The following is a 26907-nucleotide window of genomic DNA, read 5'->3' as shown; positions in this document are numbered from 1 at the left end:
CCCCTCTCTCCTTCCCAGCCCCACGGCTGCCGTTTGTTTGGACACCGACCTCCTAAAGTCAACCACCTACATCCCCCCTTCCCACCCCTTCCCTCTTCCATATACACACACACACACACTCACCCACACAGCTAACCCCACCCTCCTCACAGTCCGCTGAGTCAACGCTTGTGCAGGAAGGATGCAGTTGTTTTTGCGGCCCCGGCTCAGGGCTGCTTGGTCTGTAGGGTGGAGGGGGGGTTAAAGAGACGGCTGCATTAACGCGACAAAATGGACTGTTTAAAAAATAAAGAAGGCAGGAGGAAGAGGAAAGGGGCGGGACACTCAGGCCCAAGTGTGCCGGCTTCTCAGAGTAGTGTGTGTGTCTGTGATGGTAACAATCACTCTCTGTGAACACCTTTCCACAAGCCTGTACTGTCTTGCACTTATCTGATTCAAATACCAGGAGGAGGCTGCAATGTTGAGGATAAATACCAGCCTTTGTCTTTCAGGTTGTATGAGTCACTGGCATGGGAATCAATGCGGGATGCATCCATGGGAATTTTTTTTTTTTATCTCAAAATTGAAAAAGTAAAGAAATCAAAAGGTGCAAGGAGGCACAGCATCGAGTCAGGACTACAAAAGATATGTTCCAAGCCCGTGAAATAGGAAGCATTTTGAGTGATTTGCTTAAGGATGCCACAGGAGTCCGATTTTTGCCCTTCCAGACGGTAAACAAAAAACTGTGTCTAAAGGTGAAAGGCAGCGCTGATCTGCTTGATGTCGACAGCATCTCAGGCTCTTCTTCTCTGAAAGGGGAAACACAACAAACCCCAACAAAAGTTTGCTTTTTTTAATTGAAATATGAACTTTATTTCACCCATACAAAATAAAAAGAATGTTAAAAGTTTACAATACAGTGTCAACTTCAAATGTCTAATTGGAAACATTTCATACTGAGACTGACACATAAATGGGAGCCCCATCTCTGCTTTCAATGGATACATTTAAAACAAGCTAAAAAGAGGGGGGGGAAATATCCAAGATAAAGAGGAAACGTACTCAAAATTGGAGGGGTGGCCAGAATAGAAATTAGAGAGGACAAAGGAGACGTACAACTTTAAAAACAAAGTTATGGTCCAAGAGTCACAGTATACTTCTGATGGGTCATTCGGGGGAATTTAATGGTCTTATAAAATAATGTACGAGGTCCAACTGCCAGAGCAACGAGCCTCTGACAGCGCCAAAAACAACAGCGAACAAAATGTAAATCATTAACTTGCTGATATGGTTGACTTCAGGGCTGTGGTTGTCGAGGTTTACAGTTCTCTTGATAAAAACATGAATTAAAAATAGAAACTAATTCAAAAAAGCTGTGGGTAGCCAACCTATAGTAAAAATACACCTGCTTCCTTGTTTATGTTACGGCCTGACAATTGGACTGACAAGCGAGATGTGACAAAGCCGGGAAGTAGGGCTCGCATCTTTACGGCTGTATTTCATAGCCAATCGGTAACACAGTAATACAACACTTCATGGGTGAGACAATGACCTCCTTTCCCTTTCGACAAGTGCGGATCTCCTTCCGAATACTCTACAACCTGTTGCCCTGAACTCATCTCCACTAGTTGCCTTTTCTATGCGCATCAAAGGCTATAATAAGACTTTAACTACCACGTATAGATTTTCTTCAGCCAACCTGAGGGTTTGAGTGACTGATTTGTTCACTTCATAATGTTTACTACAGAGGATTGAGGAAGAAAGAAAAGTGCCAAAAGAAAAAGCAAGGCAACACAAACCACACCTATCCTGTCTGTGGGGGGCTCATGGCAAAAACAGTGACGACTGCCATTAACAGACTGCCTTTAATAGTCAAAATAGAACGACTGACTTGTTAAAAAACATCCTCGTTGGATTCTCCTCTACAATAAAATAAAACCTTCTTTTTTAAAAAAAGAAAAAAAAAAAAGAAACGAAAAATTAAAACACATAATATACAACCAGGTTCCTGTCTCCTGCGGCGGTGTCTCTTACAGCCGGCTGTCGAGGGCTTTTCTGTCAGCGGGCTGCGATGAAGAGTCTTTCCCTCCTCTGCTCAGAGCAGCCGCCGCAAGAACAACTTAAGAAATTGAAATTAATGTTGAAAGAGTGTGTGTGTGTGTGTGTGTGTGTGTGTGTGTGAGAGTGGTGGAGGAGGAGGTTGGAGGGAGCTAAGAGTCATAATCTTCGTCGTCGTCATCGTCTTCCTGGTTTTTGTGCGGCGGCGGGGCTGGGGGAGGTGGTGCGACGCTCATCATGGAGGGGTGGGGGGCGAAGGCCATGCCGCCCTGGGGCTGTGCTGGAGCCATGCTGCCCATTGAGCCCATGTGCATGTACTGGGGGGGTGCGTTTGAGCTGTGGGGGTACAAGCAGAGGTGTTAGGAGTCATGTGCAATCACATAAAATCTACTACAGTACTATTTAAACTAGGGATGGGCATTTTTGAGTAGGACAGTGTTCATTGAACTTGTAGAGTAATAGAGCCATCTCTACACAAAAATGGTGTCTGGAGATTTGCTCCTGCTAAGCTCTGTGGAAGGAGAAAGCTTCTGCATCATGCTGACGGAGTATGTTGAGCTGGAGCACAAGGTACCATTGTGGTAAACAACAACTGGAGAAGATGTGTGAGGAAAGCTCAGGAAAATTGAGGGCTGATTCGCAAAGTGCCCACAAGGTAGCCATTACTACTGACAGTGGTGTTTAAGATGTGTCGCCCTAACCCTAACACTTAGCTGCATTTTCTCTTGGGTGTTCATTTCAAACTATTTTCTTGCATTCCTCCTTTTTGTGAGTATTTGATTTTAATTTAATACGAGTACTCAAAAATGTATATTACTTAGAATGCTCAACCCTAATTTAAACATTAAAAAAAAAACATCGCAGTGGAATGTGTGATATCTTTTTCAGTCAGTCTTTGCTACTTTAATAAGTATTCAGGCAGTGTTTCCCAGATTTCACTATGTACTACTAATATATGGTGTGAATTATATACTTACTGTCATAGTAAATCTACATGTTTGATGATTTTATAGTAACAGTAAATGACACAATATGTGTAACTGCATGTCTGCAAGTCAAACTTATACTACAGAATGTCACTGTCAATTAAACAAATAGACAGAAAGATGTATTTCCATAACACAGTGATTTTCACAAAGCTGTTTTTAGGTCGTACAGTGGAACTGGGAACCGGATCGTCTGTAGTGGAAAAACAGCGCCCTCTTCCTGCTTTTGGCTGTAAAGTAATCCACCAGTATAAATAACACATGCTTTCTTTTACAAATGAAACGTGAAAATGATGAACAATAAAAAGCACTGTTCCACAATCTAAGACACGCATAGCTGTGTAACTCACACCACCGAGTGTGTTCATCGACGTGATGATAAATGCTAAAACATGTAAAAGTAGCACAAGAACTAGAGTCATTATCTTGTGATTGTAACTTTATGCCACAGTGGTTACTGTTCAACAGAAGTTACATAGTCTCACTTTAGCAATGGATATGGATTCCTGTCAAACTGTTGCAGCCCTGTTGCATTTCTCAATTGGACTGTATCTGTGTGCTTTAAGTAATGCACTGACAATATCTCAAGGCACATTTAGAGGTGTTCAGGAACACACAACTACAAGAAGTGTAGTGTATGAGAAACACAGAATATGAAGCATTAGTGTCGCAGTGATGGCTCTTAGATGACTTTCACATAAATGCTGCACATGTTTTCATTTGACAAGGACAGGGCCTTTAAGGCCCCCACAACATTTGGCACCTCAACAGAAGAAAGCAACAGTTAGTTGAGAAAATCTATGGTGGAAGACGAGTGTTTTCTATTTTCTCAGGCAGCAGCAGTGACAGATTATTGTAGCTGAGCAGTTGGCATAAAAGCAAGTTGAAAATATCAGGGGCGAGACAGGTGGTATGATTATTGCTGTGGTTGTATAAATGTTCTGTTACGCCCTGCAACACAAGGGGAGAAATTAATTTAAAACTGGCCTGACATAAGAAGAATCCAGTGAAACAAAGTAAAACCGGCTCATTAAAAGAGTTGATATATTCAGATGTTTCTCCTGTTTTTGAGAATGGGGGATGATACTTTGTGATGTACGTTTAATCTGCAGCCTTTATGTCAATCTGACATCATTCAATTCAGGCTTGTGCCAAGTTAACAGTGATATGAAAATGTAAGTAGTGCGACCGAATAAAATTGCTGGCATGGTTCTAACATCTAAGTGACTCAGGCACTTACTCAGATATGAGACCAACATGAAAAATAGATGTTACTTTGCTTATTTATGTAAAAATACTTTTGCAGGAGTTCATGTATATTTCAAAATGCCATCTTTTGAAAGGTCTGTTTTTATTTTGTAATTGCATTTTTTCTCAGCAACAGTTTTATTTAATAATTTAACTTTTCATGACTCACTTTTCAACTATCTAACTCTGTAACTGCTGTTTAAAATAAACATAGTGCACAGACAAAGAAACTAATTGCTCCTTTGTTTGCTTAACGAGGCTGCACATGTTACTACCCTACTACTACCTACCTAGCTGGCTAACTAGCTAGTTGTGAGCTTGGTTTATTACTCTGCATCATGCGAGTAAAGGGTGTTGACTGCAGCAGCTAACATTAGCTGGTTAATTCTGTGTTACCTCAGGATCATTGTGATTCCAAAGAGAAGGACAGATAATTAACTCCGACTCTTTCTCTGTGGTCGCTCAAACCATCAGGAGCATGCTGACACTGGCTCTTTACTATGATGTCCAGTAATAATCCAAGCTCACAAGATGGCCTTGCTAGTTAGCCAGCCAGCTAGGGTGGGTAACATGATCAGCTTGTTAACCTAAATAAAAGGGATTGGTTGAGTTACTGTCTAGGCAGGGTGGATTTAGACACTATGTGAATATACATTATATTAAATGCCCATACCTGTGGAACCTGGATGCTGCCTGCAGATTTGTGCTTGACTGAGAGCCGTCCTCCTCGTCTCCATCTGTCTCGCTGTCCTCAGAATCATCCTGTTTCCATCGCAACAAACACACCAGTGAGCCTTCTTACCTCAAACATGCACAAATCATTCAAAAAACATGGGGTTGTACCAAAACTATATTTTGTAGAGAAATCACCATCATGCGAAGAATGATTACATTTTTGCAAGCTGAAATCTATATTTTCTTCAATGATAATAATGTCAGGTTTGTCTGTGTGCTAGATCAGCTTGTCAGAACGTTACAGCGTGCCACAATAGTAGCCAGCTGGAGAATTGAAGCCGGTACCGCCTCATGCTACCAGTAGTGACCAGGACACTAGCAGAACACAAAACTAGAAGAATCAGTCAGGAAGGATCAGGAGACTGTATGTGGCCACCACATGCAAAACCATTCCCTTTTTGGGGGCTGTCTTGCTTTTGCCTTTCCATTGCACCTGTTGTCACTTTCATTTGCATCAAAGCAGGTAGAACTGAGTCACAATCACTTGTGTTCCTTCAAATGGACAGATTGATATCCCTAAGTTGAACTGACTTGGTGTTATACTGTGACGAAGTGTTCCCTTAACTTTTTTTGAGCAATGTATAAGCATTCCTAAACTAAGATATTATTTACAACTAATGATTGTCAAGTGCTGCAGGAAGGCTTAAGAGACATTCACGTTTTCTTCTATGCCACAAATATGGCGGTAAATACCCCACATTTGAATTAAAACGCATATGTGTCTCAAAAAGAAAGGCTGCGAACAAGAGGCTAAATGAGACTCCAGAAGTTGACGGGGACATTAAATGTCATCACGCCGAACATAAAGACTCATCTACTCACTAGTTGATCTTTACAGGTGGACTTATGTCGCCAGCTATTCTGACTCTAACTTTATAACTTGTAGATTGATCAATTTATAATAAAGCGTGTATAGTATAATGTAGAAGGAAGCTTAGTGGTGGGGACATTGAAGACATGCGACCGTGATGTGGTCAGTTGCTAGACTACTATTAGCCTTTAGGCTTTTTTCGAGGGAACCAGGGCGATGCTAACTTCTGCGTTAGCCTGCAAGAGTACACCATCACTGCAGTGCTTTATAAAGCCGTGGCTGTGTAGCTGGCAATTACTGTATGAAGGTAACACGATGAGTGAGTGTGTTAGGGTTTAGGGAGCCAGTGAGTAAAAGTTATGCTTGTGGACTTGTGTGGCAAACAGCAAACATGCAAATAAATATTTTGAGCGCAGAACAGATTTCTGTTTACTTAAATTATTCTTTGTGCGGCAATAATTTCTCTTCAAAATATAATAATTTACTGTGCCAGTAAAAAATATTTTTCGGTGCTCAAAATGTTCTATTTCATGCCAAGGAATGAGGCACAATTATCACTTTGTACAATTGTTGATAGCTTCTAGCCTCTGCTGGCAAATTAACTCCCACCTCTTGCTCAGACTCTGTGCCAGATAACTTCTTGTCTTTGCCTTTGGAGCCAGCTCCTCCATTCTTGCGGCCTGACCCTGGTTTTCGACCCCTGGGGAGGAAACAAAAAAACAGTGCATGATCATATCAAAGTACTTGCTTAATCAGCTCTGGGGAAAGTCAATTTTGGAGAGTCATACAAGATTCAACAGAAGCTCTCTGATTAGTACAAATGACTGGTTTATTTGTTGTCTGGTCTGAAAGCTATAACACAAGCAAACCAGTGATTACACACTCACGTATTTTGCCATGAAAAATCAATTTGATTCAGAAATACAACTCAAAAAATTATATTCCATTTGTTCTTGCACTGTTGCAGGAAACTTAATTATTTACAATTACAGTTACAACAGAACAACAGATGTATTTTTTGGAGAAATTAAGACAGGCGAGGAAAAAGTTTTTCCAAAAGACAAAAACAGGCACACTGAGTTTAAATGACTTCTCTTTAAGCTGCTCTAAACAACGTGAGACAAAGACAATCGGATTTACACCTAAATTTGTAACACTTTGTGCAGAAAAAAGGGTGAAATTTGTTTTTCAGTTTCACAGCCAGACATATTTTAATAGCTTCTAAAACTAATTACAGATTAGACTGTCGTTTTGCAGCATAAATCTGGAGGGACAGTTACCCCTATGCATCACTCAGATAAACAGAGACAATTCTGATGTAGGGAATAATGTGACCGATACTGCCGGTGGAAATTACTTTCAGCCGTTTATATTCAAAGATGCTGTGAATCCATGTGCCTCATTCCCGTAGCTGAGACAAAGTGTTTAAATATTAGAAGCTTACAAACACTTTAAATTGAATCACAATCGAATCAGCCGACTCTCTAGTGAAAAGTCCTCTCAGTCATTTAATTTGTGTGTAATTTTCTGCCACGCGCTCTGCTTCAATTTAGCTGCAGCTGCAGTGTTTGATTTGACAGTCAATACTAATTTTTCTCCTCTACAATCCTCAATAATTAGTTCTCACTCTCTGGAGCTGCACAAATGTGCCCTTTTTTGTTTTTTGTAATTAATTTATAATCACAAAACGAAATGGAAGTACCATCGCAGGGATGACAAACATGTTGCTTTTAATAGTAAAAGCTCTTCCTGGAAATGGCAAAGGTAACCCTCCCTTTCCATATAAGTAGTGCTGTCCTGTTTATGATGAGGAAATTCAGCTTCACGCCTGTCAGCGCACACCTGACATTAACATGTGCCCCCGCATGTCAATACACTTGATAAGCAAATGTACATCAATGGAACAAACAGATATAATGTTAGTTGACACGAAGAAATAAATATCTTCATGTATGACGTATGCTGAATTAGCAAGAAGGCCCAAATACTTCAGAATTTGTCGGAGGCAGCGTTTCACAAAGTTTGTTCAGTTTCTTGTAACTCCACAACTCACAAAATTGAGTGTTTTTGTTAAGGGAATCTGGGAGCAGTCTCCACAGGCGACAAAGAAGTAGTTTATATTGGCTAATGTTTAGTGTATTTGTAAAATTTGTACCGTTTCAGTTGGAACAGTGTGTTCAAACAGCTGCTAGATGCTCTGTCTGAGTTTGCTGGTGTCAACTTTAAAGTGTTGACCGTTTCATTCCTTGGTAGTCATGGTGCTATACAAACATGTTGGTGTGTGTGTGTGTGTGTGTGTGTGTGAGAGAGATACCTGCGTGGGACTTTTTCTCCTCCCCCCTCAGTGTGGTTCTCCTCCCCCTCGCCCTGCATGTCCGGCACAGTTGCCACCAGGTCTTTTAAGAAATCAAACTGTTGCTCCAGCTCAATACACTGCTTTCTGTGGACACACGCGCAAACACAACTTTATATCGGTACATAGCTTTCTTCACAGACTTGCATACATCGTGAGTTGAGCAAAAAGTCGACTTAATGTCAAGCAGATGAAGAGAGAAATGGGGATTTTATATTCATTTCAACAACATGCAGAATCAAAGTCACACAGTAAGATTTTCCTGGCAGCTGCATCTTACTCATGGACAGAAACACTTTCAGATACAAGGGATTTGGCTTCGTGTTGCAAATCCACTCTGCGTCACTGTCAAGGTAACACTGGCATCACGAGTACTCCCACAATATACCATTACAGTATAATAGGGTGCTTTAAAGTGTCTTCATCTAAATCCAAAGGAAATGAATACGTAACACCTTTTCAGCTACACATATCCTAAATCAAATTACAACTTTTATACAATATATGCTATGTCAGAATGAACTGACCAGAAAATGAAGTCCAACTCCAACACAGGGCAATGTAGACCAGAGGGCTGTACATTTAAACAAGATTAATGGGTTGGCAAGGTATGTGGGGTCTAAAGTCAGCTTTCAATGTCACAAAGGTTGCTCTCTTTTAACCTGGCGAGATCTCCATGGTAACATATCTGCACACACCTAACCTGCTCCAAAGGAGGTGATGTTCAGAATTTCTGATTCAAAATCAGCTCTAAAAAGCGTCAGCCTTGGTCCCGGTGTCACAACCATTCTTGCAGTTAACAGGCACAGAACTGATCCATTGATAGAGAGTCTCAGTTATACATGCGAACTTGTTGAGTCATACCATATACAAGTTTTACACCAAAATGTGTGCGTACATGCTGGTTTGTTAGTGGGGAAACCTCCCTTCCCATCTCCCTGAGACGAGTTTGCCTTTTTGTTATTGTGTCACGTTCATCTTGGCAAACGCACAAGAAAATACAGGGGACAGTAGAAAGCAGCAGATCATATATAACTCATCAGACTACATCCAGGAGACATTAAGCTTGTCTTATAAAAGGTCTTAATCAAAAACATTCTGAATAAGACACATTGTTTTTCTGGAGCTGATGATGGAAGCTGCTAAGGAGTGAGACACCTCGCTTCTTTGTCATCTCTGCTGGCAAGGGTCGACAATTTTAATATCTGATACTCCAGTCTCTCTTTAAAACGATGTTCGAGCACTGCTTGAACAGAGATGGATTTAAAAGTATACACAAACGACTTCCACTTCAACACACGCCACAGCGCTGCGCCTGACAAGGGGCAAAAATTAGCGTGTCCACCTGGGTGTCATGTCCTCATCACAGCCGATCGGAGCTGGAGTCGACAACACCCATAACTACTGCAGTCACTGCGGGAGTCAATGCCAGTTGTACCCATTCACACTAGCCACGTGTTTGTGTGTTTTTTGTATGTTAGTGTATTTTTTTGTCCAATGTGAAAGGGGTGAAAGAAAGTTGATAACCACCTTTGTGATGACCATTATTCCTGATAGGAGTTTGGGGTTTTGTTGAGCCAGCTCACGCAAAAAAAAAGAAAAAAAAAAGGCCTGGCTGTGAGAAACTTGCTTCATAGTACACACCTCAGGGTCTTTATGAAGGCACAAAACAAACAGAGAAACTTACAGATGTGATGTTGTCATTGTCTTTGCATTCCTAGACTGGGTGACTTGACAGGCCTTTGTAAGCAATGATTCCAAAAAAAGCTCCAGGGCTCTCGCTGACGTCTCGGTTAAGGAAATTACGATGCAGCGGGTCCGTGTCCTCTTACTTGAATAAAATACATTCACTTACATGGTCTAGCTTATGCTGCAACTGCACTGAGCCAATCATGTCCAAGTCAGACGAACGGTCCAAAACTCATACATTCAGTTTAAAACTTATCTTCAAATCTTCATATATGAGAAACCTATAGCAGCAAATGTTTCTGCTGACTGTGATGACAACAAACCAAACTGATCTTGATTAACTTTCTGTTAACTGACTGCCAAATCAAGTATCTGTTTCAAATCTAAGTCAGAGCAGTAGTTTGAGGTCTAAATGAAGGGTGTATTCAGAAACTATACTGATGATCGAAACCTTGGAACTTGGAGTGAAGATATTTTGGTAGGAAGGATACAAATAATAACAGGCACTGCTGCAGCCACTTTGCCTATTTCTTCATCTGTCTGCATAATCTTCTTAATCCTTGCCTGTAACGAGAAAAGGTGAGTACAGTCAGTCAATGCGTGTGAATAAACCTACACTATAATATTAGATATTCTTCATTGTAAATACACTTTCTGTCAAAATCATTTCAAGGCAAATTTACTTAAATCTTACAATACAAACTATGTTTGAATCATCAGCATTATAAGAGGACGTTCATAGCATGTCTGTTTAAAACCATTCATTTCAGTCATACTGATCAAACTTTCTCTAGTCTGTGTTCACTGCAAATGTCTTCAAGGCTTGTAAAATCTGCGGCTACAAGCAACAGATTTGCTCAGGTTTGCAACGTTCAGTTTCACTTAGCTCGTCTTGCTAAAAACAACGGTAATTAGTGGTGTCGCTAGCTAACTTGCGTCGTAAGCTTTACGTTACCGTAGCAAACAGTGAGTCACAAGCTAAGTCAGCTAATTAAAATAAACTTTATTGTTCATTTTTTTAGTGTAATTCACATTTTAGTGATACAAGGCTTGCGTTTGCTAGTTGACTTGTTAGCTCAGTGGGCAACAAAACAGGCCGAATCCCATTCAAGCTAGCTTAAGAAGTTAGCTTTCCGTCACACAGTTTGCTAACATTAGTTGGTCTTCACACCGGTTCAGCAAAAGTTTAGACTTACCGGCGGGAATCTGGCGTTGTATTTCTTCTTTTTGCTGGGCATAATTAAATTACCTGGATGGCTGAGCTAAAATAAAATGCAATATATTCTGGGGTATTATTCTATATCATGTATAAATCACCTCCACCGCGCACACACTAGATAGCGGTAGCTAACCGGCTAACTCAGTTAGCACGTCGTCGTCACTCGTTCCCTGATGCCTGGCAGGTCAGCTTGGTTCCGCAGGGTCAAAGCGCCGTCCCTGTTGAAGCACGACGGCGTCCCACAACTTGTACAGAAATACAATGTAATAAAAAAAACGTTATTTCTAGATAATAATGGAAGACATGCATTTTAGGTTCACACAAAAGATAATGGGTTATCGGCATGTAGTTGGATGCGTAATTAAATTCAATAACGGAACTTATTGCGCTTAAATAAAACACCTCGTATGGGGATGTTGTGTTTTGTTTTTTATTGTTTCATAACGGCGCAGGTTCAACTCTTTATTTGTGCGCAGCCTTCATCCAAAGAACAAGTCATTTCCGTCGTGCGTGACTCAGCCGACAGTCAAGGCAATATAATACAACTGTCAGACATTTGAATGGAGTTGGTCGTGTCGCTCTTTCACACACCGAGGCGGGCTGCCAGCGGCTGAGCTGGTGCGGAAGAACAACACTGGACAACAAAACGTCAACATTTACAGGTAGTTCAAGCGTTAATGTGCGACCATTCCTATTACCCGCCTGCTAATTGTGCTAATGTTAACGTCAGTTGCGTTCAACAGCTGGCTGAACACAGTCTTTCTCCAAATTTGTCAAGAAGACGAGCGTGGACGGCTGGTAACATGGCTAGCTAACGTTGGTTAACGGCTAGCTGCGATAAGACTGGAGATGAGCGGTACAAATTTATCGACGTGTAACTAATTATGTGTATGGAGTTACATGCCAGTGTAAGACAATACACGAGTGAAATGGATAGCAACGTGTTTTTGGGGAAAGAATCGTTGGGGGGAATAAACGTTAGCATTTGAGCTAGCGTTGCTAACGTAGCGGGCTAGCTAGCAGCTTTAGTAAACATGCACAGGCAGTCCAGCTGTCCGCTTCTGTCTGGAGTTGGAACTGTTAAAAACTAACAGAGGCCACACCTGTGGTTTAAACTGACATATTAAATTATATAACTTCCTTCTTTCAACAGGACAAGCTTCAGGACCTGTTTCATAGCCTCGCACTGACAGCATTATGGAGGAGGAAGAGGCCCCTGGAGATGGCGAGGTGGAGACCCACTTTGCTGCAGAGACTCATGCTGCTGAGGCCATGGCTGCAGACATGGACCCCTGGATAGTGTTTGACTCGAGAAAAACTCCCAGATCCGAGTTTGATAGCTGGCTGGAAAGCAACAGGCCCTCACAAGTATACAGATTCGGTGATGAGGAAGGTGGTGTTAGCCCTGTGGGGTGGATCGCTGTGCTGGGCATGAACCACTGCCCCAGTCGTGGGGATGTCACGGGTCTCCAAGAGAGCTGGGAGAAACTTTTGGCCAGTGGCCGGCCTGCCAACTTCCAGACAGTGAAGGAGCTGGCTTTGAACCATGGAGTGCTCTCAGGCAAGTGGCTCATGCACTTGGACACTGGTTTCAAGCTGGATCATGCCTGGGAGTGTGTGGCCAGGGCAGCCCTGGATGGCAAGATCTCCTCAGTTAAAGTCAGTCCACATAATCCCAAGGCAGAGGGCAAGCAGGTCATTTGTGCCTACAACCAGGACTTCACTGACGAGAGCGAGGTTATGAGGTTGGACTCTGTCATCCGTGCCACAGGGGTCAAGTGCCCTCTCTCCTACAAGCCGGATGTGTACACATATCTGGGAATCTACCGAAACAACCGCTGGAAGCTTTGTCCAACCATATATGAGAGCAAATTTGACCTGGAGTGTGTGCCCAGGCGCTCCCACATTATCAACAAAGTCACCAATCTTGAAGTAACATAAGCCTGTCGGAGCAAGAGGATGGTTTTGCAGGTATTTGAAGAGGCACTTAGTGATCCAAGGAGCTGGGTAGTGCAGCAGGATTGACTCACTGAAATCATTTTGAAAGTCAGCAGTTGAAGTTTGATCAAGTTCTTCCTTTTGGCAAAAAGCACATTTCCTTTAGTTCTTGTCATACGCTGTAATATTTTCTAAGTGACCTGAATTGTTGTCACTTTTTTTTTTTGTATTGAATTTATTGTTGATGTTCTGGTTGTACCACACTAACACTTACCTGAGTGACAGGGTAGCTGATGAAATCCTTGATTTGTTTTTGTATGATTTGTATCACATGCTCAGAAAAGAAAATTTGCACCCGATGAAGAATTTCAATTTTTTTTTTTTTTTACCATAAACATTTGTCTCATTAGTTTGGCTGAATATTTTCTTGGTTTGTTCTGAAACATGAGAAAGGAGTTGCCAAATAAAATCTACTTTTGAAGACCATCTCATTATGTTGTGCTTTTTATTGCCAAGAAAAGTGTTTTTGACAGAATTAATCATTTATTACAGAAAAAAAAAAACGGGCATATAGTTTAATCTGCTCACATCATACAAGTATAAAACAGCATAATTTCATCTGAATAAAGCTTTTTTTTTTTTGTACTACAGAGTATAGCAAGTTGACATACAGGTCTGAAACAGTTGATTTAAACTGCAGCTATTATTCATGAAATAACTGTAGAAAAACTGATTAGGCACCAGAGGACATATCACCAGACACACAACAAAAGCGCTGATACAGTTTCGCTGCTATAAGCATGTACTAATGCATGTTTGATATTTACATAGAGACCTTCATTTGGTTCTTAACATATTACAGTTTGTTGCAACTCAACAAAGGCACCTTTAAAGGGGAGTTGATACAGTTACTGCTGACCTTCAGAAAACAAAGCCATTCTACTTAGTTACAATGTATGGGTGTGTTTAAGTAAGAGGACAATAGGCATAAATTGCATAGAACTACCTCAAGATATGATATTTGACAGCTTTGTTAAAAATAAAACGCACAATTCATTAAAAGACGTTGATAATCACAAACTGACCACTGTTAAAATGACAGTACGAAAACATGCTTAACATGTTCCACAGAAAACATGCCTTCAGCAGAGCATCTGATCTCGTCGTCTTTATAAAACAAACATATGATGGTGGACAGTCTTTTATCAGGCTGACGCAATGGCAGTAAAAGTTAATGATTGATGCTTAAAGAGGGCGATAAAGCCTGGCACACCCCACTTACTGAAAGAGCCTTTACTGGCATTTCAATAAGCTCGTCCACAGGGAGAATTTTGCTACATTCCGTCTCTTACAGCCCTTCATATTCACCTTGTATCCTTTATTTGTCACAACAAAGGAGTTTGAGTTCTGAAGGCTTAAGGAGCAGACACAAGTGGTCTTTGTAAATGTCCATACTAAAATCACAAGGACAAACTTTAAGTTGGGTGTCCTGACACAAACCTAGCTTGGCTTCCATTGTTAAAAATGGAAATAAGGCGATCCTCATCAGCAGACATCAGCTCATCCAGCTCATCCAGCATGGCTGGCCGGTGGTTGTTGTTGGGTGCGAGATCAATCATGCCCTCGTTCTGGAGCAAGCTGACGATGCTGTTGGGGTAATTCATCCAGGTGCTTCCTGGGGTGTTGGCAAGGTCAGAAGTGTTCAGGGATGCAATGTTCTGGGCAGCAGCAGAGGAGCTGGCAGCAGCAGCCTGCTGGCATGTAGCTTGACCCAACATTGAGGTGCCATTTCCACTCTCGCCCATGAGGGTGGGGTTCAGAAGGTCCTCAAAGTCATCCATGTTTAGGTTGTCTAGAGTGCCTTGGGCCTGGGCTTCAGAAAAGCTAGGGAATTCTGGGATATCATCATCCACAAGTGGTGCGTCCACCCGGAACTGAGTGAAGGAGCTGCTGGTCTGTGAGGAGGCAGTGCTTCCCTGAGAGGCTGCTGGCTCCTGGGCAATGGTTGAGGAAATGTTAGGGAAGAACTCATTAAGGTCTGACAGGTTGACAGTTGAGTATTCCTGGTTGACAGTGGAAGGGGTGGCTGATGAGGAGGAGGAGGCTGTCTGGCTCATCATGAAGCTAGGCACTGGAGTGGCTTTGGGCTGGGGGCCCAGGTTCAGGGTCTCCATGATCCTCCATGTTTGGTTTGTGGTTGCAGCAGAGATGGAGGGAGAGGCCTCTACCTTGGGCTGGACTGAGAAGAGCTGACCTGACGGATTGTACGCGTAGGAGGGCTGGGGTTTCGCTCCACTGGCACCAGGGGGCACCACAGCTGCTGCAGACACACCACACACAAAAGAAAAAATATTTTCGACTAATCCATGATTAAACCACACAATATTTAACAATTTTGCTTCATTCCCGCAGTAGCACAAATCATTTTCTGTCATACTGACGACTCTACTAACCCTGACCACCACATGTAATACAAGCAAATTAAACACTCACCAGCTTGTGCGTTCATTGGTGGAGCCTTGGCTGTGACTGTTCTCCTCGCTGGGCTTATGTGCCGTCTATCTTGTGGAATCGACACTGAAAGTCCAGCAGACATAATTCTATAACGAAAATCACTCTTACCGTATTATACATTGCAGAGTGACAGAAAAAATAATTCATCAACATACCACTTGACAGCATGGGCCCCAGCTTCAGGCTCTGGAACATGTCCCCTGTACGCTTTCTCTTCTCACTCAGCCTGTACTCATCTACAGGGTCAATTTTTAAAAAAAAAAAAAAAGCAGTTATAAGATTAACAAAATTCATCTCAGGTATTTTGAAAAGTCATGAAGTTATGGGGGATGTTTTCACAGTTTTACTTTGTTAGTTTCATTACAAACTGAAACTTTCTTGAGTTGAAAAATGATATTCGATTTCAATTCAAAGGGGATCAGAAAGTGACTTGTTTCTCACTACTAACTACTGTACATATTTTGTCTGAAATAAGGTCCCATGGGTGAACCAGTAGAAGGGGAAGGAGTTTGCAACACCATGAGAAAACATTTGAACATTGCCCCTTACCTGGGTCAGCAGGCAGGTACTGGAAGTCCATTGGCTCGCTGACCTCGCGGTCAGAGGGCCGGCGAAGCTGCATCTTGACTCTGATGGGCTCAGAGAGGTTGGTGTCGCGGTAGGGTGGTGTGCGGAACACAATGGCAACCTGTCTGTGGACATCAGCCTGGGAGAAAGTGCCCTTTCCCTCCCAGGAGTCCTGGAAGAAACGCACCTCGATGTCCTCTGCAGGGAAACAGAAAATGGGAAACATAAGAAGACACTCAAGCTGAGAATGAAGAAGAATTAACATAAGACATCGATCATGCTGAGGGAGTTTCCTCTCCAGCAGTGCGAAATCAGCTGTGAGCTTTGATTAACAGGGTACAACAGCTCATCACAGAGTGTTGGATCACTTTCGCTTTGATGTAACACTAAGTTTGACAACTTGCAAGCCTTGTAATTATCTTCAGCTGTCAAAGTTAAAGTGTAATGGCACTGCTTACTGTGAAAACAGATACATGACATTCTCCTGGAGGGATCAGGACCAAGAGTCAAATCATCTAGTCCAAGATTCACAGGCTTATTTCACACTGATGTGTATCCCAGCTCAAGTTGAGCAATAGAGTACTCAGGGGAGCATCACACAAATCCCATGTCCAGAATACAAAGCGCATGTTGTAAATCGCATATGCCTGCCATAAGCAAACTCCTTTAAATATCTAAGGTAAGAAGACTTATTGTCATTAAAAAAAAGTGGGATCTTTGATCGTGAAGTGCTAATTAAGAGGAGATAATGCAAAGAAATAAAACACAAGAAGAGATGAAAAAGTACGTTTGCAAGGTGCAGGGAGGCTGGAAGTTGGAAGAGTTGGACTTAATATCAGCAGCAGAGTACCCAAGCAGGAAATTATCCTCATGTAAATTCATGATATACTGCAAACACTTTCAGATTTGCTTTTAGCTGTTTCAACAAAAAACACAAAGCTGCTTTTGCATCCAGTCCATCTATTAATTCCAGTAAGCTGTTAGTTGGTTCTACATAAGGCATGCTGGTAATTCATTAGAAAATAGCAAAAATGTTAAGTGATTATCCATACAGAGGAAGAAAGCTTTTTGTTTGTGATGAAAGTCACTCAGAGTTATCGTGACTGCTTTGCATTAAATAACACCCGTACACACAGGCAGCAAAACCTCATGCGCGACAAGGGTGTTGGCCAAAAGTATCACTTCACCCTGGTCTCATGCATGGTGTGTTATCCAACAGCAGATGTTTTTGAAATGCATCATTAGAGAGGGCTCTGTGGAACTGCTGTGTTGTGCTGGAAGCCGGTCGTTATGTTAGCCAACTCCATTTCTAAACTAACATTAGCGTCACTAATAATTTAATTTAATGTATTGATTGGTGAGGCTTTAAGCTGAATTTGTCACATAGGACAATAGGACAATTACTGCATCACAAAACTCAAAATTAGTACCACAGAATTAAAAATATATAAGAAATACACACACTTTATAAATAAACTTTAATTGATAATGGTGAAGAGTTATTTATGACACGACACACCATGACGTGTCAGCTAAATAGAGTGCTACAGGGATGACGCAATTTTGTGTGCTAAGGAAGTTATATATGCTACGAGCAAGTAGCTTCCTTTTTATTAAATCAGTGGGTTTTTACAGTTATCACCTGGAATTGATTGAATGTATTACAGGTAATTGAGGTTGTCTATTTCATAATCTTCACTTAGAGAACATGTGAAACTGTGAGCATGTAGGTATTCACATCATCACATACAGGACACTTTATCGTGAGAGCTGATGTTCTATTTGTAGCTCACTTGTTCAGTAAAGGCCAGTATACTGCCAGTATAGTAACTCCCACTGACGACTTGTGGGGGTTAAAGCTTTACACCGTTTCCGCTATAGATGTATTTCAAGCTTTGCATCCCCTGAGTCAGTTCTAAGTTCTATTTTTGGATTGTGAAATCTGAAAGTAGAGTTGTGCAGTGAGGTTCTACGCACATACAGTACAGACACGTACCTTTCTGCACTTTGTCACACAGCAGAAAGATCTCATCCCCTCCTTTGCAGCTTCCAGAGTTGCGGTTGACTCGACAGATCTTTAGCTCAGCTGTGTTAGGGGCCCCTGTAAGACACAATGAGCATTTATGAACAAATAAATACAACACCAAGGCTCCTTCTGGGCTGTGACTGACTACAAGCCTCAGACAGCCAAACAATTCAATTCTTTCCTTTGTATCATATTTTTTTTTTTCTCTGTACATTTTTAAAAAATGCACTGGAAGCTGTTTCCAACGTTGTTTCTTACATTTTTGATTATTTAGCTATTATTTATTCCAAAGTATTATAGTAAATGCCACATATGTACCTGATGAAGATCTAATTGAGATCAAAACGTTGTCTTTATTAAACTGTTTTGGCATGGAGTGAGTGTGCAGATGTGTTCTGGTGACCATATTTCACATTCATTTTTCATTCCAACTTTATTTAAATCCCAAATCACTGAAAGCACAACCTCCTTTCCAATGATGTGCAGAGTGTACTTAAAACCGAATTAATCCTAAAAATGATGAACAAGAACAACATCAGAACACAACCAAAAACAGTTACTGAAGTAGTTTGTAATCATGATTTTAAATTGACCTATAGATACTTAACTTAATTTTTTTTAAGTTATAATTTGTGTTGTAAAATGTTACAAGTGTGCAGCACAAAAACTTAATACAGTTTCTCCAAATGTATTGTTTTCACGCAGGACTTCAAGCATTAGCTTATCACTAAAACTGACCAAATAATAACACTTAGACTAGTTTAATAGGGAAGTGATGTATGATGGCATGATGGCATATTTATAAATAAACAGAAACCAATGCCTGTCATGTTAGAGATGCTCACGCAACCTTTTGTATAAGATGTAATGATGAGTATGATAACTCTAACCAGCACTGAATCTGCACTTCAACATGCCATTTCTGTTAATGCTAGTGTTGTAAACAGGATATTTTGACAATGATTTATCTCCAAGGCTAAATTCACTATACATACTTCATGTATTTGTAGAGCCTTGTATGAGATAAGGTTTTTAGTTAAAAAAAAAGTTGACTGAAGTGATTGGCTGGAAAGAGTCCAGACTGACCTACTTTAACTAGTGAAACGAATTCCTGTAAATTCCTTCAGGCTGATTAGAAAAGTTCAAACACAAAGAGGAACAAAGAGTGCCTGAGAGGTTGCAAGGTTGAAGGAGATGTAAAGGCTGGAGTGTGGACTTTAAATTGTTTAACTGTGTGGCGACACAGAGCTTACGTAGATGTTAGTATTTTATTGACATCCAATTTAGGTTAATCAGCTTACTCTGACAAACACTCCAAAAGGGAAAACAATGAAATTATGTGATTTTCAGGAAATATGTGAATTAAAAATAGTTAAAATTGCAATACTTAGCATCAGCAGCTGCTATCAAAAACTATCAATATCAACATTCAAACATCTGCATCAATTCAACCTGAAAATACTGTACATGTACTTGTATATGTGATCTACTCACTGTTGTCATAGATGGGCTGTGAAACCACAGGCTCAAGTGGGATCAGCTCCCCTGTAGGCAGAGTAATGGAGGCCTGGAAGCAAAGCCGGACTGAATTCAGATCAAACTCCTCCTCCCACACCTTCGCCTCGGGAACTGCAGCCAAAACACAGCAGGGAAAGGGTGGGGTGCACGGTCAGGCAACACAGCAATCTGGCAGAGCACTGCATCCTGTCACTGGCTATCAGTGTTTAAATATAAGTCAAAGGTGAAAGTAACCATGACACTTCCTGTTGCTACTCTAACTATATATATACTTATAAAATGACAGTGTACGATATGGCAGAATTATAGTTAAAAAATAAACCACCCATTAACAGAATGGGAAGAAACAACAGTTTTGATGTTATGTAAAAGACGTTTCTGTTTTGTGTTGAGGAAATCACTAATGACGTCAACATGCTAACTAGCTTACCCTAGCCTGTCCTGTTTCCTAGTAGGCCTACCACGTTATACCTCAAGAGGCCATAGTATAGCCCCCCTTAGTTTCATTTGGGCGTAAGCAAGCGACCATGTCTGTATGTTTCCCAAGAGCTTAGCTTTTAACGTGACAAATAAAAAAAATAACCTCACACAACATCAAGAAAGTAAATAGTCAAAGCTATTTTCCTTATTTTAAAAGTGAGTTAATTCAAGACAACAAAGATGGCAAAACAAAGGCCTTTTTATTTCACACGGATGAAATGATGACATGAATGAGTAATTCTCACTTCTGAAGTGATGGAGGGACGTTTTAGTATATTGATTCTTACCACTTTTATCAGTAAAGTTTTCACCAAGTAAACCTTCTTGTTCAGTAAAACTTTGAGTGTGACATTTAGAGAGTCCCTCTCTCCACATTGAACAGTAACTTTTCACACAATGACAGATTTAACAGAGAAAGGGCAACCACACAGAAAGTGCTTTGTGTTGCACACTCAATGTTAAGCAGACCACTTACTGTTGAAGGGGTTATTGTTGGTCTGCAGCCTGCAAGTGATGGCCTCGTTCACATCCTTCTTCTTGACACACTGTATGCCCAGGTTCTGAAAACTGAAAGGAACTACAGTGTAAGACTGAAACTAAAAGACAGAAACCACAGAAGCATACTGTACATGTACTTTCTCATTTGCAATAAATGTAATATTAGAAATTCTTCTGTATTTCTGACTTTCTTGATTTGAAACTAAAACACACATAACTTGGGCCAAACACCCAACTTTCCATCTACACATGGTGTGAGTATTCGCTCCATTAGCCCCAGTTTTAATCTTTTGCTTCTATAAAATCCTAATTTAAAAATAATAAAGCATCAAGACTATGGGTCACTGACCACATCCCAAAGCTGAGAGGACAGTTTAGGAAAGCAGAGCTTAAGCGGAAAATACCAGACTTCAAGTGCACTACCAACAGATGAAGATATTTCAGACATCCAATTATATAGTAGACTTGTAAGAAAGCTAGAACCTTCATACTTTTAAGATTTAATTTTTGCCCAAGCACATTGCTACAATTAAAGTGTTGACTCTTCTTCTGATGAGAATTCTAAGCTATTATCTTTTCTTAATTAAGCTATTTAGTCTACAGTGTCTGTTCCTGTTTTCTTGCTATGATCCTTCCACAGCCAACAGAAACTGTGATAATGCACTTATGGACATTGTATCACATCTTGCCTTCCAAAGTACTTGGTGTACTAAAGCTGTCCCCCGATACCTCCCTTTCTACCGGCTACTTCATTGATCACTGACCCGATCACACTCCCATTTACTGCTATTATCCTAGAAAACACAGTATTTTTACACAATTAAAGCTGCTGTGGCCATGTTGCACAGCCATGTTTCTACAGTAGCCCAGCATGGACAAACCAAACACTGGCTCTAGAGAGGGGGTTACGTGTTTTTAGCGGTCACCGTAGAGGAGGGAGGGCGACTACGAGGGGTGTTCAGTAGGTTGCAAACTGCAACTTCACCACTAGATGCTGCTAAATCTTACATGCTGGACCATTACGAGACTCTTTCCTCACATTACACATTGCCTATATTTACTGTAAATTCTACAAGAAATTGGCCATTTAGACTGATGGCAGCATTCATACTTTGGACAAACTACTATATAGCTCTACTGTAAGTTGGTTTTGCTGGCCCGAGCAGCCTTGACAACTCATATTTGCAGATAAGGGCTTTTATCAATACATTGTAAATCTTTCAATTTGAACACCAAATGAGTAATACGAACAAGTATGCTTGTACTGGCAGCGGAGGGCAGTACACACTGTGTGTTTGAATTTCATCACACTCATGACTAATATGAACAAACACAGTGCCCTCTCTCCAGATAGCCTGTTAAATAATGCAATATTAGGTCCAACCATTACATAATTAGAAGTATATTTCCACCACTGTTGTTGCTCTTTCTCTCTCCACACCTTTAATTCTTTTCTTTACTTTATTTAAGCAGTGGCAGTTTTTGATGGTAACGCAGGACACTAGACTGAAAACAGGAAAGTCAGCAGAGGTGAACTTGACTTTTTGTAAGGTACTTTGTGCTGTAATTGTTTTACTCATCTCCAAACCCAAGATGACTAGTTTTACCAAGGTGACAGTAAACACAGCCTTATCTAGGTCAAATTCTAATAAATGCCACGTTGTTTTGATGTGGAGCTGCAGTTTCCCCTGCTTCACTTCACAATCATTTTAAACACCGTGGGGATTGATGCATCATTTCTTCAAGTTTCTCAAGTGTCTGAAGTACTGAGTTTAATGTCCTTGTACCTGTGTATTCTTCTCTCCTGCAGGTCAGCCTCATAGTATCCATGTTTGCAGTCTTTCCCGACCAGTTCGTGGGGGTGAGGCTTGTGTGGTGCGTTCTTCGTCACCAATGAGATGCGGACACGCAGGGGGCCACTGTAGTTGTGCACCTGTAGGAGGATGTCAGACTTTAATGACTCCAAAAGGCAAAATTAACTCACAGGCTCTGTAACGTAGGCCTTACTCCACATTGTAGCTCACAAGCTAATGAGACTTGGATTTACAAACTTTCTGTCATTTCATGTTGTGTCATCATGACTGGTACAAATCTCTGCAACTGATCATCCAGTAGATTTAGAGAAAGAAAGAAGGCTGGAGAGGAGTGGATTTTTCAGGAAATGCCTTCCAGCTAGCCTGGCTCTGTCCAAAGGAAAATAAAGCCACCTCAAAGCACCACTAAAGTTCACTAAGTAACAACTTATATCTTGTTTATTTAATCTGTACAAAAAGAAGAGTGTAAAGATGAAAATGAAAACAGGGTTATGTTCCAGACTTTTCCTTGGCCAGCCAGCAACTTCCTTTAGTCTCTGCTGTTTGACTTTCGACTGCTCCCAGCTGAGGAGGATTTTTTTTCATCAGGGGACAGAGCCAGGCAAGCAGTTCCCACTGTTACCAGTCTTTATGCTAAGCTAAGCTAAGCAGCATCTGGTTCCAACTGTATATTTAGCATACACACTTGTGACTGGTATCAATCTTCTCATCTAATCCTCAGCATTGAAGATTATACTTGCATTACACAGGATGCCAAACTATGGCTTTAAATTGTATACTACATATATTAACTTCTAGTATCTTGATGTTTTTTCAGTACATTAACCTGATGTTGAGGCTAGACTGTGAGTTTACTTTGGTATCATTTACCTCTCGTTATTAGACTGTCCAAGTGAATCGACAATTTAAAAATCTTCTGAGCTTGGAATAAATATTCATTCTTGACCTTGGAAATAGTAATCTGATTCCATACCCACGTGACAACTGAACAAACAATTTATATTTTCTGAATCATTTTTGGTCTATAAAATATCAGCAAAGAGTGAAACATGCAAAAATGTCTTCATCACAAGTTTCCAGAACCCATGTTGATGTCTTCAAATGTCTTTTTTTGTCCAACCAACAGTCCAGAACATAAAAGGTATTAACTTTACTATCATAGAAAATTAAGAAAACAGAGAACAATAAATAAATAAAAACAAACAGTAAATCTATTTGGAAATTTTGGCAGATTAATTTAACAACTAAATGTTTCTGCTCTACTCATTTATGTTCTATGTTTCTATGCTACACAGAACTTTTATTTTGTATTGATTCTGGTGGCTTGTGTGGACAAATTGGTCTGAGCACCACTGCCTCCTGTGGTAAAGACCTAATCTGGCTAACGTGCATTTGTGTACAGAATCTTATGTAGGATTAGTAACTGTAATATGACAACGGTGAAACACAGTAAACTTTATTTTAGTGCCGTACCACCTGACTACAGAGCAACTTCTATCCTCAGACACCATAACAAATAGTATTCATTTTATGACTTATCCAACCCCTATAAGATTTTGATCCAGCTACAGGCATCGAGAGTAACTATAGTAACAATCTTCTCACTGATGGTCCTGTTTGCTTATGTAGGTCATATAGAGGCATCAGGATTAAATTGAGACTGCGTCATAAACAGTTATATGTCCTTTTTATTGTATTTAATTTCTGATATTTATTTGAAAAACTTTTATTAACTTCTAATTTGTTGTTTTATTACTTTCTGATTTTATGCCGCTGTTATTGACAAACACTTGTGAACTTTTTAGGGCTGCAACTAATGATATTTTCTTATTTTCGTTATCGATTTCTCTGGTTGTTATTTTTTTGTTTGGATTGGAATTTGTCTGCTAAATATCAATTTTGAAAAGCAAAACAAAACATGGTGATGTCTTCAAATGATTTGTTTTAGGACCAACGGTCCAACACCCCAGGTGGCCTCTTAACCCCTAAACCGCAGGGACATATCGCAACAAGTATTTTTTAAAATATAGGAAATAAACAAGCAAAGAAACCACAAACAACCTCCACTAAAGTGCTCAACATGCTCAATAATCTTCCTCGTATTCACCTTGATGGCTGGGTGGGTCTTAGTGGTGTCGTTGCTCTTCTCTCCGGGGATGCTGCCCGCTGAACGTCCCTCACACTTATATCTAAACCTCATCCCCCTCTGCTTCGGCTGCTCAATGATCTCTATGAAGGGGGTCGCTGATTGGACTGAGGGACAGGTGGAAGTAAGAGAAGAAGAATGTGACTTAAATGCAGTGTTTTGGAAATACAAAAACACAGTTTGTGAAACACGGCCTTTACTTGTATCATTGTGTCTACACAGAAACAGATAACTTTGTCATCGATCACCAGCGCACGGACTGTTGAAATGTTTACTCTTGAGCAGCCTGCAGTCAATATCAGGACTGATTTTAGACAGCACACTGAGAATTTAGGGGAAACAGCTTCTCACCTGGGTTGAGTGAGGCCAGGCTCCATCCAAACCCACCTGTGGTGAACAGAAAACAAGAAAAACATTTCTTAGACAGATTAATAGATTTCCATCTACAGTACATGACACACAACACACAGTGGCAGCACGGGTGACACAGACCAAAAGCTGCTCTCAGCACATACTTGTGGTTTAGTAACAGTTTGTCATTTGCGGTGTGGACCGGGTGGAAAACTACAAGACTGTGCAGCGTCCAAAGAGGTCAGAGGACGCCGAGATACAAGGGCTTCCCAGCTAAATATAATTACTCGTCATAAACTGCAGCCCGCCAAGCTGGGAAAGAAAAGCAGAAGTGAGCAAACAATGACAGGCAGGGTGTAATACCGGTGTCAAATGACCCGCATTGTAGCGAAGAGCCTTCATTATGAGTGCTCTAGATACAGGCTAGTGAATTGTTGAGATTCATAGAGCGAAGCCAGGTGTGACACAAGATCAGGTGGCTGAAGCTCCACCCATCACCTAGTAGGACTTGTTCATTTGAAAGCAGGAGTAGGATGCTTTCCAAGTTGTAACATGCCTGCTTCCCAGCCTCAGACCAAACTTATACCACGTGGATAATGCACCTCTCTTTGTCTTTTAGCTTTCATCCATGACCTGACAAATGTGAAAAACAAGCCTCAAATCCAGTCAGTCCAGTCAGTCATATCATGTAAGATCAATTTGAGTTATGTGGATCTTCGACAAAGCATAAAGGCCTCTTTCACTTTTGGCTATTTCTATGTGGAGACATCCCACAGCCTGTTTAATTATTCTGATGTTGTGAAAGTGAAAGTAAAATGTCTTCCACATCACTGCAACTGGGCCTTCAGAAACCACTCAATGCACTAATACCAAAACACAGCTGAAGACATCAGAGTTAGTCACTTTCACCCTAATTGCCCTGTCAGAAATCATGATTGATGGCTGTCACACCCGGTGTTGACCTTTTCGTGTTCCATCAATTTCACTGCCCTCGTCCAATCCAAATTACACACCATGAATATCAACAATGTCAGTCTCTGATGTGGAAAACCCAATCCTGTGATATGATACGGAAACATGGGCAGATTTGAAGCTGTCACAAGATCCTCTTCACATCGGCATATGTAGGCTGAATGTCCCACTGAAGAGCGCGTATCTGACCGCAGTTTGTGCGAAAACATGGTGTGTTGTTTCCATGATTTCCGTTCGCTCAAGCTAATGTAGGCGTCTGCGAGCTGCCAGGACCAAATACAATAGGACAGGTTTTTAATGGAAACAAATGTAAGCCGGTGGGTTACATTTTAGCCGAACTCAGGAGAAGTTACACAAAATGGCAGACAAGTTCACAGAATATGATTTGTAATTTCAATTTTTCGCAAACAGACAGATGCCCCAAGAATTGACAGCTTTTTCAACGTAGTTTGGCATTTCCAGTCACAATAAGCAAATCCATGAGGTGTTAACCCGAGAGGCCTCTTGGCAGCCCGACACCGTTCGGTTCACCCGTGTCAGGTTAGTTAGCCACGCACAGAGGGACACTCAATGTTACATCAGCTTTCACGTTTATATCACAGCGACAAGTAATAAAAAGCGGAAAGTTGTGTCAAACTGCCTTCGTTGCATTAGCTTGCTCTCCAAGAGCAGCAGACTCCTCCTTGCTAGCTAAAAAACCCAATGGTAGCGGGGCTTTCCCCTGCGCGGACAACAACTCCCTGTACAGTTTCACCTCCACTGTCCATAAAGATAAGTAAACAGGCCGAGGAAATTGAGCCAGCTCCGACTTACCCTCCATGGCTGTGTCCGGGGTCCGACTCACGCTTTCTCCGTCGACACCACTGTTTGTGTGGAGTTTGTTTTTCAGCTCAAAAAAGACGCTGCAAACACGACAGCGCGGACTCACAAACTTCTTGACAGAGCCGTTCTGTCGCCTCCTTCGCTCCACCTACACCAGAGCTCAGAGGGACACATGTGAAGCTA

At 41.1% G+C, this 26907-nt stretch overlaps 3 protein-coding genes across 4 annotated transcripts; 1 reads left to right on the top strand and 2 right to left on the bottom strand.

Annotated features, from left to right (window-relative positions):
• Positions 1–822: 822 nt before the first annotated feature.
• drap1 (DR1-associated protein 1 (negative cofactor 2 alpha)) lies at positions 823–11221 on the bottom strand. Its single transcript, XM_073474467.1, has 7 exons — positions 11056–11221; positions 10351–10423; positions 9858–9951; positions 8132–8257; positions 6427–6517; positions 4945–5033; positions 823–2373 (listed from the first exon to the last, which is right to left on the bottom strand). Exons 1-7 carry the CDS (start codon positions 11095–11097, stop codon positions 2190–2192), a joined length of 699 nt encoding a protein of 232 aa, XP_073330568.1. The 5' UTR covers positions 11098–11221; the 3' UTR covers positions 823–2189.
• A 431-nt stretch (positions 11222–11652) lies between these two features.
• c10h11orf68 (chromosome 10 C11orf68 homolog) lies at positions 11653–13502 on the top strand. The gene is made up of 2 exons (XM_073474466.1): positions 11653–11740; positions 12232–13502. The coding sequence occupies exon 2, from the start codon at positions 12276–12278 to the stop codon at positions 13017–13019; it is 744 nt and encodes a 247-aa protein (XP_073330567.1). The 5' UTR covers positions 11653–11740; positions 12232–12275; the 3' UTR covers positions 13020–13502.
• A 2-nt stretch (positions 13503–13504) lies between these two features.
• rela (v-rel avian reticuloendotheliosis viral oncogene homolog A) lies at positions 13505–26886 on the bottom strand. 2 transcript variants are annotated; one of them, XM_073474464.1, is made up of 11 exons: positions 26716–26886; positions 24931–24966; positions 24541–24686; positions 22407–22552; positions 20597–20688; positions 19618–19752; positions 18094–18198; positions 16080–16295; positions 15686–15766; positions 15510–15593; positions 13505–15336 (listed from the first exon to the last, which is right to left on the bottom strand). In XM_073474464.1, the coding sequence occupies exons 1-11, from the start codon at positions 26720–26722 to the stop codon at positions 14492–14494; spliced, it is 1893 nt and encodes a 630-aa protein (XP_073330565.1). In that variant the 5' UTR covers positions 26723–26886; the 3' UTR covers positions 13505–14491. The 2 variants fall into 2 exon arrangements, with proteins under 2 accessions (XP_073330565.1, XP_073330566.1); XM_073474465.1 differs by having other exon boundaries at positions 14408–15333; positions 26716–26798.
• Positions 26887–26907: the final 21 nt, after the last annotated feature.

This window comes from Pagrus major, chromosome 10 (genome assembly GCF_040436345.1).
Source record: "Pagrus major chromosome 10, Pma_NU_1.0".
Lineage (NCBI taxonomy): Eukaryota > Metazoa > Chordata > Actinopteri > Spariformes > Sparidae > Pagrus > Pagrus major.
The sequence above is the reverse complement of the archived record's forward strand: the minus strand, read 5'-3'. Positions and strand labels throughout refer to the sequence as shown.

Bases quoted from the DNA above. Each gene is read 5' to 3' on its own strand.
- drap1 (XM_073474467.1), bottom strand. From the start codon at position 11,097: ATGCCCAGCAAAAAGAAGAAATACAACGCCAGATTCCCGCCG. The intron at 8,258-9,857 runs GTAAGTTTCTCT...GTGTGTCCACAG, and splicing joins ACAATGACAACATCACATCT to AAAGCAGTGTATTGAGCTGG. The intron at 2,374-4,944 runs GTATGGGCATTT...GTACCCCCACAG, and splicing joins GCAGCATCCAGGTTCCACAG to CTCAAACGCACCCCCCCAGT.
- c10h11orf68 (XM_073474466.1), top strand. From the start codon at position 12,276: ATGGAGGAGGAAGAGGCCCCTGGAGATGGCGAGGTGGAGACCCACTTT.
- rela (XM_073474464.1), bottom strand. The intron at 18,199-19,617 runs GTGAGTAGATCA...TGTGTCTTACAG, and splicing joins ACAGCCCATCTATGACAACA to GGGCCCCTAACACAGCTGAG. The intron at 15,767-16,079 runs GTAAGGGGCAAT...TTGACCCTGTAG, and splicing joins GTACCTGCCTGCTGACCCAG to ATGAGTACAGGCTGAGTGAG.